This window comes from Mus caroli, unplaced genomic scaffold (assembly GCF_978045245.1).
Source record: "Mus caroli unplaced genomic scaffold, Mus_caroli_1 scaffold_6, whole genome shotgun sequence".
Classification (NCBI taxonomy): domain Eukaryota; kingdom Metazoa; phylum Chordata; class Mammalia; order Rodentia; family Muridae; genus Mus; species Mus caroli.
The window spans coordinates 46,858,635-46,876,469 of record NW_028227261.1 but is presented as its reverse complement, the minus strand read 5'-3'; the positions used below and the strand labels follow the sequence as shown (position 1 = coordinate 46,876,469).

The 17,835-nt window shown below is 49.5% G+C and overlaps 1 protein-coding gene across 2 annotated transcripts; it reads left to right on the top strand.

Moving 5' to 3' along the window:
* The first annotated feature begins 2,075 nt into the window (after positions 1-2,075).
* Cc2d1b (coiled-coil and C2 domain containing 1B) lies at positions 2,076-16,571 on the top strand. Of its 2 annotated transcripts, none has more exons than XM_021160725.3 (25): positions 2,076-2,208; positions 3,548-3,630; positions 5,461-5,605; positions 6,470-6,576; positions 6,879-7,037; positions 7,441-7,566; positions 7,710-7,869; positions 8,033-8,205; positions 8,361-8,436; positions 8,540-8,650; positions 8,734-8,864; positions 9,108-9,180; positions 9,354-9,478; positions 9,888-10,005; positions 10,087-10,259; positions 10,599-10,724; positions 11,787-11,845; positions 11,932-12,048; positions 12,302-12,375; positions 12,484-12,542; positions 12,748-12,799; positions 13,805-13,904; positions 14,042-14,132; positions 15,549-15,681; positions 15,885-16,571. In XM_021160725.3, the coding sequence occupies exons 2-24, from the start codon at positions 3,565-3,567 to the stop codon at positions 15,675-15,677; spliced, it is 2,550 nt and encodes an 849-aa protein (XP_021016384.1). In that variant the 5' UTR covers positions 2,076-2,208; positions 3,548-3,564; the 3' UTR covers positions 15,678-15,681; positions 15,885-16,571. The 2 variants fall into 2 exon arrangements, with proteins under 2 accessions (XP_021016384.1, XP_029332411.1); XM_029476551.2 differs by lacking the exon at positions 2,076-2,208 and adding an exon at positions 4,758-4,937 and having other exon boundaries at positions 3,593-3,630.
* Positions 16,572-17,835: the final 1,264 nt, after the last annotated feature.

The following is a 17,835-nucleotide window of genomic DNA, read 5'->3' as shown; positions in this document are numbered from 1 at the left end:
ACTTCATGAGTTTGTAACCCCAGCACTGACTTCATGAGTTTGTAACCCCAGCACTGACTTCATGAGTTTGTAACCCCAGCATTGGGGAGAAGAGGCTGGGGATTCCAAGAGCTCACGATCAGCAAGACTAAGCTGAAACAGCTTCCAGTTCAGTGAGAGACCTTATGTCAAGGGAGTAAGGTGAGGATAGAAAGCTGCAGATGAAAATGGGAGGTCCTAAATGAGCATGTGCACTGCATACCACCAGGCATCAACACATACACACAACACACACTCACAAACACAACTCCAAACCCATTTTTCTATCTGAGCACGACAATAGCCTCCAGGAAAACTATGTGTAGAGACGTAAGAAAACAGTGTAGGGCTGGAGAGATGGCTCAACGGGTAAGAGCACTGACTGCCCTTCCGAAAGTCCTGAGTTCAAATCTCAGCAACCGTATGGTGGCTCACAAGCATCCGTAATGAGATCTGATGCCCTCTTCTGGTGTGTCTGAAGACAGCTACAGTGTACTCACATATAATTAATTACTTTTTAAAAAGGCTTGTGCTAGCATACCCATTGTTTAAAAAAAGAAAAAGAGAACAGTGTAATGTTTATTTTGACATAATTGGCACAACGGTGACTCTTTGCCATTATCCACTTACATGTGGTGAGTTTTTTTCCTTCTGCACTGGTCCCTCTGGCCATTATCCACTCTTAACCCTCCTTGCTCTATTATTATACACTATCTCCTAAATTATACTCTGCCTCATTTGAGTCTGCTATGTGGGAAACACAAGATCTGGGAGCCTGTGGCAGGCCAGAGTGAGAGTCCAGTAAGAGGATAGATCCTCACTGAAAAGGAACTGTTGCAGAATGGGAGATGAAGTCAGTGGCCACATCTCCTGTTAATTTACATACACGGGTATTACTAGGTCTGGGAGGTAGCTGGACTGGCAGGGTGCTGCTAGCAGGAACAAATCTCTGCGTCTCATCGACAGCACCTCAGAAGTCCCAGAGGTGTAATGCCTGCACTAGGAGATGCAGACAGGAGGATCACAAATCCCATGTCATCCTTCACTACAAATCAAATTCAAGGTCAGGATTGAGTACACAAAACTTTCAAACAAATCAGCCAGGTGGTGGTGGTGCAGTCTTTAACCCCAGCACTCAGGAGGTAGAGGCAGGTGGGTCTGTGTGACTTGAAGACAATCAAATGAAAAAACCCAAAGCTGTAGGAATCACTATCTACGGTTTATTATTTGTGTGTGTTAATTTGAATGTCGGAGTGCAGGCAGGCCTGCATCTGTGTAGGGTCAGAAGACAGCTTCTGGGAGTTGCCTTAGTAAGGCAGTTTATGAGACAGAGTTCTTACTATGTAGCCCTGGCTGGCCTAAACTAGACCAGCTGCAGGCAAACTAAAGGACTCCGCCTCTGCCCCTCCCCCGAGTGCTGAGATTTAATGCATGCACCACCAGGGCTGCAGAACTGATTTATCAGAACTGAAGCCTGCAGTCTCTCCATGAAGTGAGACTACGCACGTGGTGTGGGGAATCTCGGGGTCTGGTCTATCTGCAGGTCAGTTCCATCAATCCCCATATAACAGGGTTCCATGAGGTAGAGGCGGCCCTTCAGCTTGCAGCGATGCTCCGGCCTCAGTTAATCGAGGGCTTTGGTTCCTCTAATCTGAAGTTTTGTCCTGCCCTCTGACTAGAAAGGAGCTCTGTTTCCCAGAGAGCTGGTTTTCCGTGCCTAAGATGCACGGACTGGAGGAAGCCGCATCCTCCAGATCTCAGCACAGGGACGCGGCCCGGCTGCCTACAGGTAGCCAGTAGGACGCGGAAGCACCGGGGCGCACGAAGAGAACCAGGAAAGAGGCCTCTCGGAGAAACTGCGGCAGGAATGGGGCACGCCTACCGTGGGTGAAGGACGCAGCAAGCCACACCTCACGACGCTGCCGCCAGCCGGTATCGCGTTACCTGCTCCAAGATGCCTGCGCGCAGCCGGCCCCACCCTCGGCGTCACCTGTGGGCGCGCCCCGCCCGCATACCGGCGCACATGCGCACGGCGACCCGCCGGCTGTGGTGTCACGTGCCGGGCGCCAGCCACCGCCTCCTGGGCGGGCGCTTCCTGTGGCTGTCTCCGCCGCGGCCGCCCCGGGGCCGCGGAAAGCTAGGCGGTTCCGGGCTCGAGAAGGCCCGGTTTTGGTTCGGATCCGCCGCGAGGTATGCCACGTGCCCGCTTCCCGGCGTGTGGACTCTGGGGGCGGCCGGGGAGATAGAGGCGGCTTGGGTCGGGCCGGGCCGAGCCTGGCAGCGGGAGGGCCGCGACCGGCCTGCGGCAGCGGAGCATCTCATTCTCCCGAGCTCCTTCACTCCCGCACCCCACCCCGGCTGACGCTTCGCTGTTGACTGCAGTCCGAAATGTGACACTTGGAGTGGCTTACGCCTGTGCGCTCACACCAGGGAACCTCGCAGCCCTGTTGATTCCCGCTCCAGACGCGGGATCGTGTCTTGTTTCTTAATCCCCTCGCCACCTCATGCTTCTTCATAGATTTGCAAGATGCTCAGGGCTGAGGTTTCCCGCCCTATATGACCTCCCACTTCCTTGGGCATCTTCTGCATCAACCCATAATGCTTCCCAGTGCTGTCAGGGTAACTAACGCCCAAGTGTCTTTAAAGCCTTGAAGCTGTTTCTCTTTCTCCCCTAGTTCATGCCTTCATTTTTAGCCTTACGGTTTGGTTTCTGCCTCTGTGGTGCTGGGCGTTTCTTCTCCTTGTGTAGGCCAAGCCAGTTCTCACCTCAGAACTGGTGTCAGTTCGTTTGATTTGCTTGGAGTTTTGCTAATCCCCAGTGTGCAAACTTCATGACTCAGCACGGGCATCGTCCTCTCCTAGATGTCTTTTCTATGTCCTCGATAAGGGGCTGCCTCTCGCACCCATGATCCCTGCAGCTGCTCTGTGTTCGTTGTCTGCCCATGGGTCTGTTTCCTTGAAGCCTGAGGTAGGAGCAAATGAGTTCCTTCCAGTACTGGACAGGTGTTGCTACAGTACCCGTTGACCACTTGTGACATCTTTCAGAGGATCTAAATACTGAATCAGGTGCAGAGTGCCCAAGGGAACTGATGATGAAAACGATCCATGCCTGTGCTGCCCAGTGGTACCCATTAATCGGGTTCACCTACTGAGAACTTGAAATCTGTCTGGTGTGACCGAGGAACTGAATTTTTAATTTAAATTTAAATAGACACATTATTTGCAGAACAGACAGCACTGCTTTTAAAAGCCTTTCCAAACCATTGTACCTCGAATTGCTTCCATAAGTCTGCCTTCCATGGTCACCAGTCAGTTCAGAAATTGTGTCTCCACCCCCACCCACCCCTCATATCCCTCTGTTGACAGTGGTCCCCTGCCTTCCATCCACTACCTCTCCTTGCCTCTGTGCTATTAATTATAAAGTGGTGTTTTAGCCCGTGGGAGTAAGTTCCCTAACCACGGATGCCACTGTTGGGGGCCATATCTCATCATCTATTCCAGTCTGAGTCTCTTCAACTTTACCTGATAGGTATCTAGCCTGCCAAGATGCCAGGGCCAAGACCTCGGAAGGGCCCTAAGACCAGTGGCCAGGGTGCTGAGACTGCCAAGCAGGTATGGACGTGGTCTCCTTCACCCCGGGTCCACATGGAGTACGGATATCTAGGCATTTGTGGTTAAAGAAATGGCTCAGTGGTTAAGAGTGCAAGACCACATCCACCTCCAGTTCTAGGGGACCCAACACCCTCTTTTGGCCTCCATCGGCACTGCAGCCACTTGCTGTACATATATATATATATATATATATATATATATATAGGAACAACTATCATACACATTTTTTTAAAAAACTGAAAAACCAAAACAACAACAACAAAACCAGTTAAGGTAGGGTTGACTATGAGTAGTCAAAATAATGGACACAGAAAATAAGGTGGAAAGGGGAAGACGGGTTAGTGTTTCCTAGGTGTATGATCAGGTTTTACGTGAATTCTGTGAGTGGGTTGGAGTGATGGCTGCAAAACAGTGGAAATGTCTAATCCTCCTTAGCTGCACACTTGAACATAGGTAGGACAGCAGATTTCATGCAATGTGTTTACTACAATTAAATCGGAGAGATGGCTTAGCTGCTCTTCCAGAGGTCCCCTATGGTGGCTTCCAACCATCCGTAAATACAGTTCCAGGGGAATCCAACGCCCTCTCGCAGACAGACATGCAGGCAAAACACCAGGCACAGAAAATAAAAATAGATCATTTAAAATTAAATGTGGTACATCATCCCACTACTAAGGAGTCAGAAGCATGAAGATTGTGAGTTCAAGGCCAGCTTAGGTTACACTGAAAGCACTTCTCAAATTACTCCCTTCTTCCCCCACAAAAGCAGATTGGGTACATGTATGTAGTCTCTCTGAAGATGATAAGAATTAACTAATGATGAATAATGCTAAGTGTTGTGCCCAGCAGCTGTTGCTGTTTTTGTTAATTAGGATAGTGGCTTCTTTTAAAACGTCTCCATCTTTTAGATGTTTCCTTCTCTGCACATTGGGCCTCGCTCAGAGTGAGTGGGGACGGAGCTCAGGGCTTTGGCCTCACTCAGAGTGAGTGGGGACGGAGCTCAGGGCCTTGCACGCCACATGGTTGCTCTTCCGCCAAGCTGTAGGCCTGGCTCGGTTTTGCTTTTTATTTTGGCACAAGTTAATCTCAAGTTGCCTAGGCTGACTTTGAACTTTTATGTATCTCAGGCAGGTACTGAACCGGAGTCTTCCTGCCTTGCCTCCCCAGTGCTAGGACCATAAGTATGTACTGCTACACGTGACAGACTCTCATGCACAGCATAGGTTATCCTTGAACCCCTGATTATCCTGCTGCACTTCCCACGTGCTGGAATTGCAAGCATGTGCCACAATGCCAAGCTCTATTCGGTGATTTTTCTTTTCTTTTTTTGTTGTTTATTTAGTGGGATGCTTTCAATTCCTATCCTGGAACTCACTATTTAGATCAGATTGCCTTAAACTTGGGATGGTTCTCCGGTTCTCTCAAGTTCTGATTTGTTATGTAATTTTAAAACCAATTATTTAGTTGTATGTCTGTGTGAGTGCCACATGTGTGGCTCAGCTCCTCAGATCCGCTGGGCTGGAGATCCAGGTGATTATGAAACATCTACTGTGGCGCTAGGAACTGCTCAGGTGCTCTGGAAGGGGAGGAAGCACTCTACTCCTGCACCATCTCTCCAGCCCTTTGATATCCTGGAGAATCCTTCTCTGGGTACTGCAGAGATGGCTTCTTTGTTAAGAGCACTTAGGCGTGGTTCCCAGCACCCATATAGAAGCTTAAAAACAATCCATAACTTCAATCTCAGGGGATCTGCCTTCTGACCTCTGAGGGCACATAAAATGGTATAGTATCTTTAAAGACAAAACAAACAAGCCCTTTCTCTGTCCTTAGCTGGGGCTTTTTGTGGAGTTCAACCCTGAGGACATGCTCCTGGGGGTGGATGAGACTGAAGATGATGGGGACCTGGAGGCTGAGTTACTGGCGCTCACGGGGGAAACAGCGAGCAGGAGCAGGAAGCCAGCACCCAAGGGGCAGGGTGAGTTTTCTTTCACTGCTGGGCTGGTGCAGGTCCATGAGGGACAGGGTTCTCACCTGACAGCCTAGTTCTTTAGATAGTTACATTCCTTCTATAGTTCAGCCACAAAGAGTTCAGCTATGTACCTGTATTTGGAGCTCCTTCCCCTTTGGGGACAAGTCTTCTAGCCTAACTCAGATCACTAGCCTTGGTTCTACATAGGCAGAGCCTCGTATTATACAGTAGGGGCTCAAAATAGCACTGACAGAATTGTGTGCACAGTAAATAGAGATGATATCAAATGAGGAAGTAAGTCTCCCTTCACAGCTGGAAGAGGACGGAAACTTAGGTATCAGAATGAGAGAGCTAAAGATTCCTCTTAGCAGGAACCCTTAGAGGCAGCCCGTGTGTTCCGAGTCAGGACATGACTGGGGAAGGGCCCACTACTCTAGCCTTGCTTTGGGGTTAGGTAAGCCTGGGTTTGGATATTGCCACTTACTGAGATTGTGAGTTTGGGGAAATGAATGTTGCTGAGTCTTGGTTGATTCAGTATAGAAAATATAGATAATGTTGTTACTCATCTTACAGAACTGTGACACTTGAGTAGAACCATTTACAGATGTGAAAGGCATAGTGGGGCAGTGAATAGGCACATTTACCTACAGACAGAAGTGCGGGAAAAGGAGGACTGGGAAAGCGACATCCGTAGCAAGGGCCTTTTGAGCTGGGTCATGAAAGGAGAGGCCTTTCTGGGTTGGACTTTGCTGTGGAAGGGCAGGGGGGGTTCTGCCAGGTATAGTAACCAATAGAGTGAATTAAAGATCGTCTATTTATTACCCAGCACCTTGCTTGAGTCGTCATGACCATCTGTGACTCTTTCCTCAGCTCCACTGCCCATGGCCCACATTGAGAAGCTGGCAGCAGACTGTATGCGAGATGTGGAGGAGGAGGAGGAAGAAGAGGAAGGGCTGGAGGAGGATGCAGACCTTCTGGTATGTTTGCCAGGCTGGTGTCCAGAGAGAGAGCTTTTGAGGGAGACTGGGGTTTGTACCCCTTCTTCCTTCCCAGGCCTGTCCTCGTGACTTCACAGTGAGAAATTTGTCTCCTTGGACTTTGGATCTGAGCAAATTTGAAGTTTTTTTTTTTTTTTTCAAAGTTTTCCTTGGTTAGATTAAAGAATTGTTGGTAGTGAGGATTTGGCGTTGAGAAATATTACATGGGAAGAGGGGTGTTAACTTTTTTCCAGTCATGATGTGGCCATGAGGCACCCAGAGTTCTTGGACTGTTTCCCCAGACAGAGCTGCAGGAGGTCCTGGGTGAGGATGAAGAAGCGGGCCTGCTGGATGGCAGTGAGGCAGCAAGCCCAGACCTGTGTGAGGAGAAGACTTGGGACAACACTGAACTACCTGTAGAGCAGGCAGCCTGCCAACAGGCAGTTCCTGCTGCAGCTCAGGTAGGTTTTGCAGGAGGGCTCTGATGTGCCTTGGATTCTCCTGTGTGTACATGAACACTATGCATGTGGCATGGCTCAGACAGCAAGGTTGCCAAATAACTAGCAGCTCCCCACATAGAAAACAAGCATGAGAGACCTCCATAGCTGGCTGCCTTCAAAGGCCTTCCTGTTCCAGGCCACTCTTGGAGCCATTTCCTGGCCTCTCCTGATTTGGGGGCCTCTGTTTGCCTGACATAATGTCTGGCCTCTCTTGTGGGTCTTTGCCTTATACTCAGGGGGCTTAGGCACTTCTTTCTCCTGGAGTCCCAGAGATCCATCTTCTGGGGTAGCTTCCTCACAGAGAGAGAATGGCAAGGGCCTAGCTGGCTCTGGAGTGGCCAGCCCTGAGCTGAAGTATCTGCAGGCTGGAGGGCCTCGGGGGCTGCAGGCTTTGCTGGAGGAACGGATCCGTAACTACCAGGAGGCCGCAGCCAGTGCCAAGGAGGCCGGTGAAGCTGCCAAAGCCCGGCGCTGTGAGCGAGGCCTAAAGGTGAGTGGGACTGTGGGTCAGGTGACAGTAAAGGGATGGCCACACTGGCATAATAAACACTTATCGCTGGCCTGTCTTCCAGCAAGGCCCAGGCCCAGGCCCAGGTGGCTTCCTGGGTTACAAGTGTTGATTCCTTCCCTTAGACTCTGCAGTCCCAGCTTGCCACTGTGAGGAAAGGCGGGAAGATCTGTGAGGATGAGATCCCACCTCCAGTAGCCTTGGGAAAAAAGTCCCCAGCCCCCCAGGAAAGAGCCAACAAGAACCCTGAGATAGACTCTCCAGGTCCCTGTGCCATGGAGCCAGGTATCTGAAGACACACTATTTCTAGTTCCCATATCCTGCCTACCCCACCTGCCTGCCTGTCATGGCTCCAAGAATTCCTCAGCCAGTAAGCGGTCCCTGGGGCCCTCGACCTTCCTTCTTTGACTGTCTAGCTCAGTTCTCTGGGGCCTTTTGTTTTATGTAGGCAACCTTTCCCAGCCCGAGTCCAGCCTTCCTGCCATTGCTCCCTTGCCTGATTCAGACCCAGACCCACAAGCCCTGCTGTTAGCCCGACAGAGAGAGTACAAGGCGGCTGCTCTTGATGCCAAGCGGGCTGGAGATCTAGACCGTGCCCGGGAGCTCATGAGGATCGGGAAGGTATGGTGCCCTAGTGTCATTTAGTAGATGGGAAGCAAAGGCCAGAGAGGGAGCTATACAGCACCTGCGTGAGAGTGGGCTCAGGGACTCAGGGAGTCGTTTCAGGCCATGCTTTTGGAGCTCCTTGGCTTATGCCTATAACTTTTCCTCTTCAGAGATTTGGTACTGTCCTAGAGGCCCTGGAAAAGGGTCAGCCTGTGGACCTGAGTGGCATGCCCCCAGCACCTGCGGGTCAGTCACATAATGGGGGTATCTGCCTAGGCTGGGATTAGGGAGGGCTGTGAGGTATGGAGTTGGCCAGGTACTCTGCCTACCCTGCTATTTGGATTCCCAGATCTGAAGGCCCTCCCCCAGGCTTCTAAGGCCTCCTCAGCAACCCAAGGCCTGTCCCCAGCAGTAGAGCAAATGCAGCCAGTGATGGCCTCTGACCTCCCAGCCACCCCAGGTAGGACTTCACAATGGGAGAGTGGCGTTGGGGCCTAGGAAGGGGTGGGATGAGCTGATAGTCTCTCATTGTCACCTTTACAGTGGTCCCTGCAGAGCCAACAACAGTGCTGGATGCTTTACAGCAAAGGCTGAACAGGTATCGTGAGGCAGGCATCCAGGCCCGGGCCAATGGGGATGAGCGCAAGGCCAGGATGCACGATCGCATTGCCAAGGTTAGCCCATTGCTGTGTAGCCCCTATCCTATGTTAGCTTATTCTTGCCTTGCCCTGCCTGTCTGCTTTCCCTATGAGCCCTGGTCTCTAGTCCTTGTCTGTTTATGGAGTTCTTGCTGCTTTGGGACTCCTTTTCTTCTAGGGCTGCAGTTTTCTCCTATCCCCTCTTTCTCTGCCTCTCTGCAGTGAGGGCACAGAGCCTGCAGACTGCAGCCTGCTAGAAATTCCTTCCTTCCCTTGTAGCAATATCAGGATGCTGTTCGAGCTCATCAGGCAGGACAGAAAGTTGACTTTGCCGAGTTACCTGTTCCTCCAGGTGGGTGATGTTTGGACTTGATGAGGTTTCTGAGCAAAAATGGAGAAAGAAGTTTCTCGTGTGTGCCTCCACCTTATGAGAGTTACCCATCCCAGAGCCGGGCAAGATGCACAGCAGGCTCATGTGGCCTTAATGCTGCCTCTTTGACCCCTTTCTGTTCTGTCTCCTCTCAGGATTTCCTCCCATCCCTGGCCTGGAGCCCAGTAAAGGTAGTGAGCAGGATTCAGTGGCAGCAACTTTAGCAACTGCCCAAAAACTGGCCTCAGAAGATGCAGCCCTGGTAGATGACGAGGAGGAGGTTTGGCTATGGGCCCAGGACTTCGGGGCTTGGTTTTAGGGGCATGGGGGGGGGGGGCGGCGGTGAGGGAGGGAGGACAGCAGATAAGGAGTAAACCCAGACCCTACTGTATATTAACCTCATAAACTAGAGATCCTTTCCTCCTTTCCAGAGGAAAAAAATTGCAGAGGCAGAACTAGAATTCAGACCTGGGTATTTCTGGCCCCCAACACTCAGAGCTTCTTTATTACTGTGATGCTTCCTGCCCAGGAAGCTTTTGATGGTTCTGTCGTTGGGGGCAGGGCTCTGGAGGTAAAGCTACCCCACTAAGGCCATACAGTGAATGGGTGCAACATTAAGGAGGTAGCTCAAGTGTAGGCATGGTGAATGATAACTATCTGATAGCCTCCTAACTGGGTGCCACCTGCAGAGTGACACTCCAGCACCGGCCCCATTGGCCAAGAAGCCAGCACAGACTCTGGTCTCTCCATCCCATCTTCTGACTGAGCCCAAGGCTTCAAGTTCTAAGGAGTCACTGAGTCCATCTGGTAATTTGGGGACAAATAAGACAGAGGAGTGATAGTCCAGTGAGATAGGCATGGCCCCAACCATTGTCTCTCTCCTTCTAGTTCGGGAGCAGGTGACACTGCTGGAGGCTCGGAAACTGCAATACCAGCGAGCAGCTCTGCAAGCCAAGCGCAGGCAGGATCTTGAGCAGGCCAAATCCCACTTACGAGTAGCTAAAAGTCTTGAGGCTCAGATCATCCAGGCCCGAGCTGGTCAACCCATTGACCTCTCCAAGGTGAGTCCCACCTAGTTATGCAGGAGGCTGCCTCGAGCACAGAGGTGGGGGCTGCTTGAATTTGTGGTGACAGCAGGGAAGGAGCCTTTTGCCCCTTGTAGCCTTAAGATAGCCCATTAGGGAGATGGAAGGAGAAAGGAATGTGTTGCCGATGTTCACAGGTAACATGGCAGGGCCAGTCTAGTAGAAACAGTGCCAAGGATAGAATGGGAGGCAGTGAGTGTCATTGGAGGTGAGTGGCAGTAGAAAAAAAATTATAGCATGGATTCTTGTGTTTGTTGGGCTCAGCAAAAGTGTAATGTGACTCTTGGGGCCCGAGGGGCCTTATAATCTGGGCAGGTGCCTTCACCGTTGACAGATGAAGAGGGGGACTTCATCCTCATTCACCATGAGGATCTGCGACTCTCCCAGAAGGCCGAGGAGGTGTATGCCCAGCTACAGAAAATGCTCCAGGAGCAGCAAGCGGTCAGTAGCCTCTCTATCCCATCTACTTCTGCCCTGTCTGTGTCTGGGCTCAGAGGCTGACTTCTCACTGGTGTGATGTATGGCCTTGACAAGCTGCTCTCCTCGTTTACCAAGGGAGCTATCCCTTCTAAGTTTTTACATGTATGTTTTGCCTACATGTATGTGTGTATATAGCATATGTGTGCCTTGTGCTCATGGAGGTCAGAACAAGAGGATTGGAGTTACAGGTGCCTGTGAGACACTCCATCGGTGCTGGGAACCAAATTCAGGTCCTCTGCAAGAGCAAAAAGTGCTCTTAATCAATGAGCCATCTCTCCAACCGCCATATTTTTTTTTTTTTTTTTTTTTTTTTTTTTTTTTTTTGGTTTTTTGAGACAGGGTTTCTCTTTATAGCTCTGGCTGTCCTGGAGCTCACTTTGTAGACCAGGCTGGCCTCGAACTCAGAAATCCGCCTGCCTCTGCCTCCCGAGTGCTGGGATTAAAGGCGTGCGCCACCACGCCCGGCTTCAACCGCCATATTTTTATGCGGTTATGAAATTCAAACAGTGATCGGGGATGAATTTTGTGGGAGGTAGCTGCTCTGATGTGCTGCCATTCTGCAAAGACAGTGTTCTAAGGTTTATGCTTGAATTTGTTTTCTTTGACAGTGGTGATTGATCTTTGAAATGGGGTCTTGCTCTGTTCCATGTTCTAGAACTATTTTTATGGAAGAAGGAGTTTGATAAATGAATTTTTGGGAAATGGCTATCTTCAAAACAAGCAGCGAAGTGTAGGTAGAGCCAGGCATGGGGGTAAGACACCCCTGCAGTAAGCAACAGCACTTGGAAGGGTAGGGCAGGACAGTTGCCATGAGCTCCAGTTCTGCCTGGGCCATGCAGCTGAGACCCTGTCTCAGACTGAGAAGCACACATAAGTAGGAAAGTGTGTGCCAGGAATGTTTTATAGGAGGGGCGGTGAGTCCAAAGAGGACTGTTTGGAGCTTTGAGAGGTTAGTTAGGCCTTGAATGCTATCCTTGAATGCTTGGCTCTGGCTGTGCAGTCACTCTGAGCTTCTGTTTCTAGAAGTGCCTGCTATTCTCCAAGCAGTACATGCACCAGGGAAATGTGGCAGAGACTACTCGGTAAGTGCCAGGGCTGGGCTGTGCTTGCTGAGTAGGGATCAGATAACAAATCCTACCTTGCTGACTTGGCTACCCATCCTTGGCAGGTTTGAGAGGCTTGCTGAGGACCGAAAGAAACAGCTTGAGATCCTGCAGCTAGCCCAAGCCCAGGGCCTTGACCCTCCTGGTCATCACTTTGAGCTGAAGACATTCCAGACTGTGAGGTGCCAATGCCTCAGGGAAACTGGCCCTGTGCAGGGATAGGGAGGGCAAAAGTTGTGGACCGCCTGGAGACTGTGGTCTTTAGTGAGATATCCCAGTATCGTGGGTATTGGAGTGGGGGAGGTTGCTGTCCTGCCTACAGGGAGGAGCTCAGGGTTGCAGGGTTCAGAGACCAAGGACAACCATCATGGCTCTACCTGCAACTGTGTTCCCCTTGTCTTCTGTCTCGTCTCCTGTACTGTCTTCACTCTGTAGGATCTTCTCAGAACTCAACAGCACAGAAATGCATCTGATCATCGTCCGAGGAATGAACCTCCCGGCCCCACCAGGTAACGCATGGCCACCTTATCCGGGTCCTTGCCCGGGTCTTCTTCCTGTTGCCTGGGCACCAAGCTCCGGCTATGCTTTCCAGCCTGACTCTCCTTTTTTCCTCACAGGAGTGACTCCGGATGACTTGGATGCTTTTGTACGGTTTGAGTTTCACTACCCTAACTCGGTGAGGTGCTGATAGGGTTGGGCGTCTCTGAACTGCAGTGTTGCCTAATTTGTCTCCATCTTTGATAGGCACTGCCACAGGGAGGGGCTGAAGACCCTCTGGCCCATTTCCTGCTTGAGTTGCTTTCTGCACTTGTGACTCAGCCAAAGTGTTGTGCTTAAACACATGGTTTTTGAGCTCTCAACTTCTCTCATTTCTGCTATAGGACCAGGCTCAAAAAAGCAAAACAGCTGTGGTAAAAAATACCAACTCTCCAGGTGAGTGGAAGGGATATAAGGCCGTTTCTGCTGTCACCTCCTGTCTGGACAGCCCAGTTTCTAGTGTTTAAATTTTACTTTCTTATTTGGTTCACCCAACTCAAAAATAAAGACAGGTTGTTATTCCCCCAGCTCCTCCCACTCCCCCCGCCCAGGCAGGTTGTTATTAATAGTTGCCTTCCATAGTTGTGAAAGCTGAGGTGTAGCCTGGAGAGGGCTCAGTGGTTAGCAGCACACTGCTTCTGCAAAAGGTCTGCTCTCAGTTCCCAGCACCTACATCTCTGTACACACCCACCTGTATCTAGCTCAGAGGGACACCATTCCTCTGGCTTTCATGGGCACCTGCACACACATGTGCATACATATACACAGTTCAAAATAATAAAGGTCATTTTAAAGTTTTTTTGAAACATGCTTTCAGTATGTAGCTATTAGCTCTGCTTGGCATGAAACTCACAGAGATCCATATATCTGTTTCTTGAGTGCTAGGATTAAAGTTGTGTGCCACCACACCTGAAAAAAACAAATACGAAGACCATAGGAAAAAGCAATACAAATCCTGAGGCTTGAGTTTAGTTGAGTAAAGAGATTTATCTGGGGGTTAAGAGCAAATAAGTATTAAAAATGAAGACTGGGTGTGTTATAATCCTACCATCTTGAGGACGACAACAAGCTTAATGTCAATGTGGTCAATATAGTGAGTTCTAGGCCAGCCAAGGCTACATAGTAAGACCCTATCTTAAATGTGTGTGTGTTGGGGATCTGGGAGGGGCATGTATTTAAATCCAGGAATTCACACTCCAGATTCCCAGTCCATTCCAATATTCCCTGTGTCTCAGGGCACCAAACTATTTACAAGGCTAGAACCTACATGCTCTGCCTTTCTTTTGTGGATGACAGTCTGAATTGAAGGCAGTGAGATCCAGAGATGAAGCCTGCCCTGGGCTTCCATTTCCACTTGCCCAAGAATTCTAACCCTGTCGTTGCCTGCTCTCCTCCTTGTAGAATTTGAACAAGTTTTTAAGCTAAACATCAATCGAAACCACCGAGGCTTTAGGAGGGTGATCCAGAGCAAAGGAATCAAATTTGAGATCTTCCACAAAGGGTAAGGGTTCCCTCCCACTGGCAGATCTGGGCCTGTTCTCTGTACCACTGTTTGTTTGCACTAAGCTTGCACTCAACTCAGCCAGTTCACTCCTGCCCCCTCTGCGCAGTCTAATCCTCTGCTTCTTGCCTTCCCAGATCCTTTTTTAGAAGTGACAAGTTGGTTGGCACAGCACACTTGAAATTGGAAAGGCTGGAGAAGGAGTGTGAGATCAGAGAGATCATGGAGGTAGGGCCCAAGATGAACTCATGTTCTTGTTACTGTATTGAGGGGTCTATGACATTGTAAGTTGTTAGTGTGCTTTGAGGATGGGTGGCTTTCCCATGTCATAGACAGAAGAAGGAAAGAAAGTGAGGAACTTTCAGAGTGAGCCAGGTGGGAAGTAGGAGATGAAGTTGAGAGAAGACCCTTGAGGATTCTGACCAACACTAAGCATGATTTCTGTTCCAGGGTTGTGTTGAGCTTGGGTCAGTGGACAGAGAACAAGCTCCCAACAGGAAATCGAGATAATATTTCTAGATCAGTGACATATGCAATGGCCTTAGGTTATATAGGGTTATATAAGATGAGTTTTAAGAACCTTCTTCTGGTTCCAGGACAGCCAGGGCTACACAGAAAAACTGTCTCGAAAAACCAAAAGAGAGAGAGAGAGAGAGAGAGAGAGAGAGAGAGAGAGAGAGAGAGAGAGAGAGAGAAAGAGAAGGCTCAGCAGTTAAGGGCACTGACTGCTCTGCCAGAAGTCCTGAGTTCAATTCCCAGCAAGCACATGGTGGCTCACAACCATCTGTAATGGGACCTGATGCCCTCTTCTGGTGCATCTGAAGACAGCTACAGTGTACTCATATAAAGAAACTAAATAAATCTTAAAAAAGAACCTGCTTCTAACAAATGGAGAACAAGCCAGAGGAGAGGGAACTTGTTAATTCATATAATTGTCCTTGGCAGAGCCAGGTCCAGACAGACCTTTACAGTACTTTTGGAAAGTTAGAGCTTGCTTCTCCCTCGTGGAGTTGTCCTAAAGTGGGGCCTATTCTGAATTGCCTTGAGGGAGGTTCAAATCCCAAGCTTTTGTTTTTTTTTTTTTTGGTTGTTTGTTTTGTTTTTCGAGACAGGGTTTCTCTGTGTAGCCCTGGCTGTCCTGGCACTCACTTCGTAGACCAGGCTGGCCTCGAACTCAGAAATCCGCCTGCCTCTGCCTCCCGAGTGCTGGGATTAAAGGCGTGCGCCACCACGCCCGGCTCAAATCCCAAGCTTTTGTAGTAAGCTTTATTCATCTAGTTCCTTATCTGTTCTGAGGAGGCCATGGCCTGGGTTCTGCTTGTGATTGCTACCCACTCCCTTCTCTGTGGGCCACATGTGAGTGTGTGGACTTCAGGCTGCCCCTTGAGGATAGTGTTAGGGAAGATCAAGGGAAAACCAGGATAGAGTAGTGGGTTTCGCATCTCGAGCCAGAGCAGTGACACTTATCCAGATGTCTAGGTTATTTCTAAGACTTTGAGAGTAAGCAGTCCGCCACTTCCCATATTGCAGGAAGAAGGCTGGGCTATCCTGGAGCTGACACCCAGCATACTCTAGCTGCTCTGAGAACCTGCCTGCCCCAGTCTATCCTCTCAATCACTCTCCGTTTGTCTGTGGCTGTCACAGGTTTTGGATGGCAGAAAGCCCACCGGGGGGAAGCTGGAGGTGAAGGTGAGGCTTCGGGAGCCTCTGAGCAGCCAGGACGTGCAGACAGTCACTGAGAACTGGCTGGTCCTGGAGCCTCGGGGCCTGTGAAGAGGTAGGTCGCCCTGCTAAATAAAACTTCCTTTTCACCCATTTCTGGGGAGAAAACATTTGATTTTCTCCTCAGGTGTTGGGAAGTGTTTGTGGGTTGTTTCTAAAGTTCTCAGTAGACTTGGGGCAGGAAGGGAGCTTTTCAAGGTTAACTGTTGTCAGAAGTTTTTTATAAATCTCATTTCCTTTGTGCTTTTGCCTTGTGAGGTGGACATCCTTGGTAACAGCTCACTGACCCAGTTGTGCCGGCTGCAAGAGCCGTTGTACATCAGAGATGCTGCTACACACGCACCAAAGACCTGATAACTAACTGTGGCCTGAGCTTTCCTCGTGCTGCCTCTCCTGGACCTTCGTGGAAGCAGGCCTCCCACCCTCCCTGTGGGCGAAGACAAGGACACCCCACTGCTCTGTGCCATAGAGTCCTACTGTCCTGTAACCGCTGCATAGTAATTGCATACCGCTTAACCCAGCCCCCATTTGCACCATTTCTGGATGTGCCTTTCAAAGATGTAACTGTAGGGATGGGAGAAGTCGAGGGTGATCGGAACATCCCCTGTGTGGGGAGGGACAGGATTCCGTGACTCCAGCTGGCCAGCGGCAGACTGTCCCGCTCAGCTGTTTTCCCTCTGCCTGTGCCTTTGTTCCTGACAGCTGCTGCACTAGCCTTTCTGCTTCCCAGAGGACTCGGGAACAGGAAAATTACTTTGGTACTATTGGTGGGAAGTAAGGGAAGGTTCTCTTTGGTTTGGTCCATGTACCTAAGGTGAAAGACTGTTAATTGGGGAGAAAAAAAGGAAAAAAGAAAAAGAAAAACTATCAGTTTTATGTAGCCATTTTTATTTTAAAACTAGATCTAATTCACTGTATATAAGTATAAAGTCCTTATACTCTGAACAGTGTTAATTACCTATCAAAGTCTTCAAATGCCCTGCTCTCTGTCACTTTATTTATGTATTTATTTATTTTGAGACAGGGTTTCTCTGTGTAACAGCCCTGGCAGTCCTGAAACTCTTTGTAGACCAGGCTGGCTTCACATTAAGAGATCCACCTATGTCTGTCTTCTGAGTGCTGGGATTAAAGGCGTGTGCAACCACACCCAGCTTCCCTGTCACTTTAAAAGCAGAAGCAGTGATCCATATATCCACTGCACCTGTGCATTCTTCTTTTGAGAAGGCTTGTCATGGAGCTGATCACATGGCTAATCCCTGGTTGTCCAAGTTCTATAGCTTTTGTAGTAAATGTAGAGAAATGAGGGGGCAGATCGTTGCAACAATTAATATTCACAAATGCATTATTTTAGATTTTGTAAAAATCAGCATCCCAACTCTTTCCCATTTTAAAGCACTAAGTTCAGCAAGGTATCCCTCCAGATTTACTCTTTACTCCGTATAATTGGTTGTAGGAGACAGGGTCTCACTCCATATATCCTGGTTTTAACTTGCAGCAGTCCACCTGCCTCAGCCTTCCTAGTGTTGGGATTACAGGCATGAGCATGTGCCAGCCACCAGCCTGGCTTCCTCAAGGTGATTTGTGAAGGCTCAGCTGCTGGTCACTACACTGCTGCAGAAGCAGCTCAGGGCTGAGCTTCTCCGACTTCAGGTAGGAGATCCCAGGGCTGGAGCTTGTCCAATTGTTAGTGCTTAACAAGGCAGAAACTGCACACAAGTGATGTCCCAGAACACTCTGGCCAATCTTAGCCAACATGAGCTCGCAATCTTTCATGTGTAAGAGATTTAACAAGATATTCACATGATCAAGCAGTAATTTGCAATGAAAGGGTCTCTGCCTTCGTTAAGGGACCTAGAGCAGAGAGGGAGGACTTGACGAGGTGCTGGTCCCGCTGTATCTTCCTCACAGTCTGATCTGACTCTCGCTGATCCCAGTTAGCCTTAGCGTTTCTCACTGTGCTCCTCTGATGGAAATGTCTTAGTTTTCTTTGACTTCAAGGATCTCCCTTTACAACTTGCTCCCTTTCAGTCCACTGCATTGTTCCTGCTTACTGAAAAACAATCTCAGGCTGAGGGAGGCCGACAAAGCCACCCACTGGACATGGAGAAATCTTAAAAGGTCTTTGTTGTAGCCAAGGAATGCATGGCTAGGGGGAGGGGCCTGCATAAAGCCTCATTTTCTAAGACTCGTACTACCACAGTCACCAAAC

Coding starts and splice junctions, on each gene's coding strand:
- Cc2d1b (XM_021160725.3), top strand. CDS start 3,565: ATGCCAGGGCCAAGACCTCGGAAGGGCCCTAAGACCAGTGGCCAGGGT. Junction 8,206..8,360: donor AGCTCATGAGGATCGGGAAG/GTATGGTGCCCT, acceptor TTTCCTCTTCAG/AGATTTGGTACTGTCCTAGA. Junction 13,905..14,041: donor TTTGAGATCTTCCACAAAGG/GTAAGGGTTCCC, acceptor TTGCCTTCCCAG/ATCCTTTTTTAGAAGTGACA.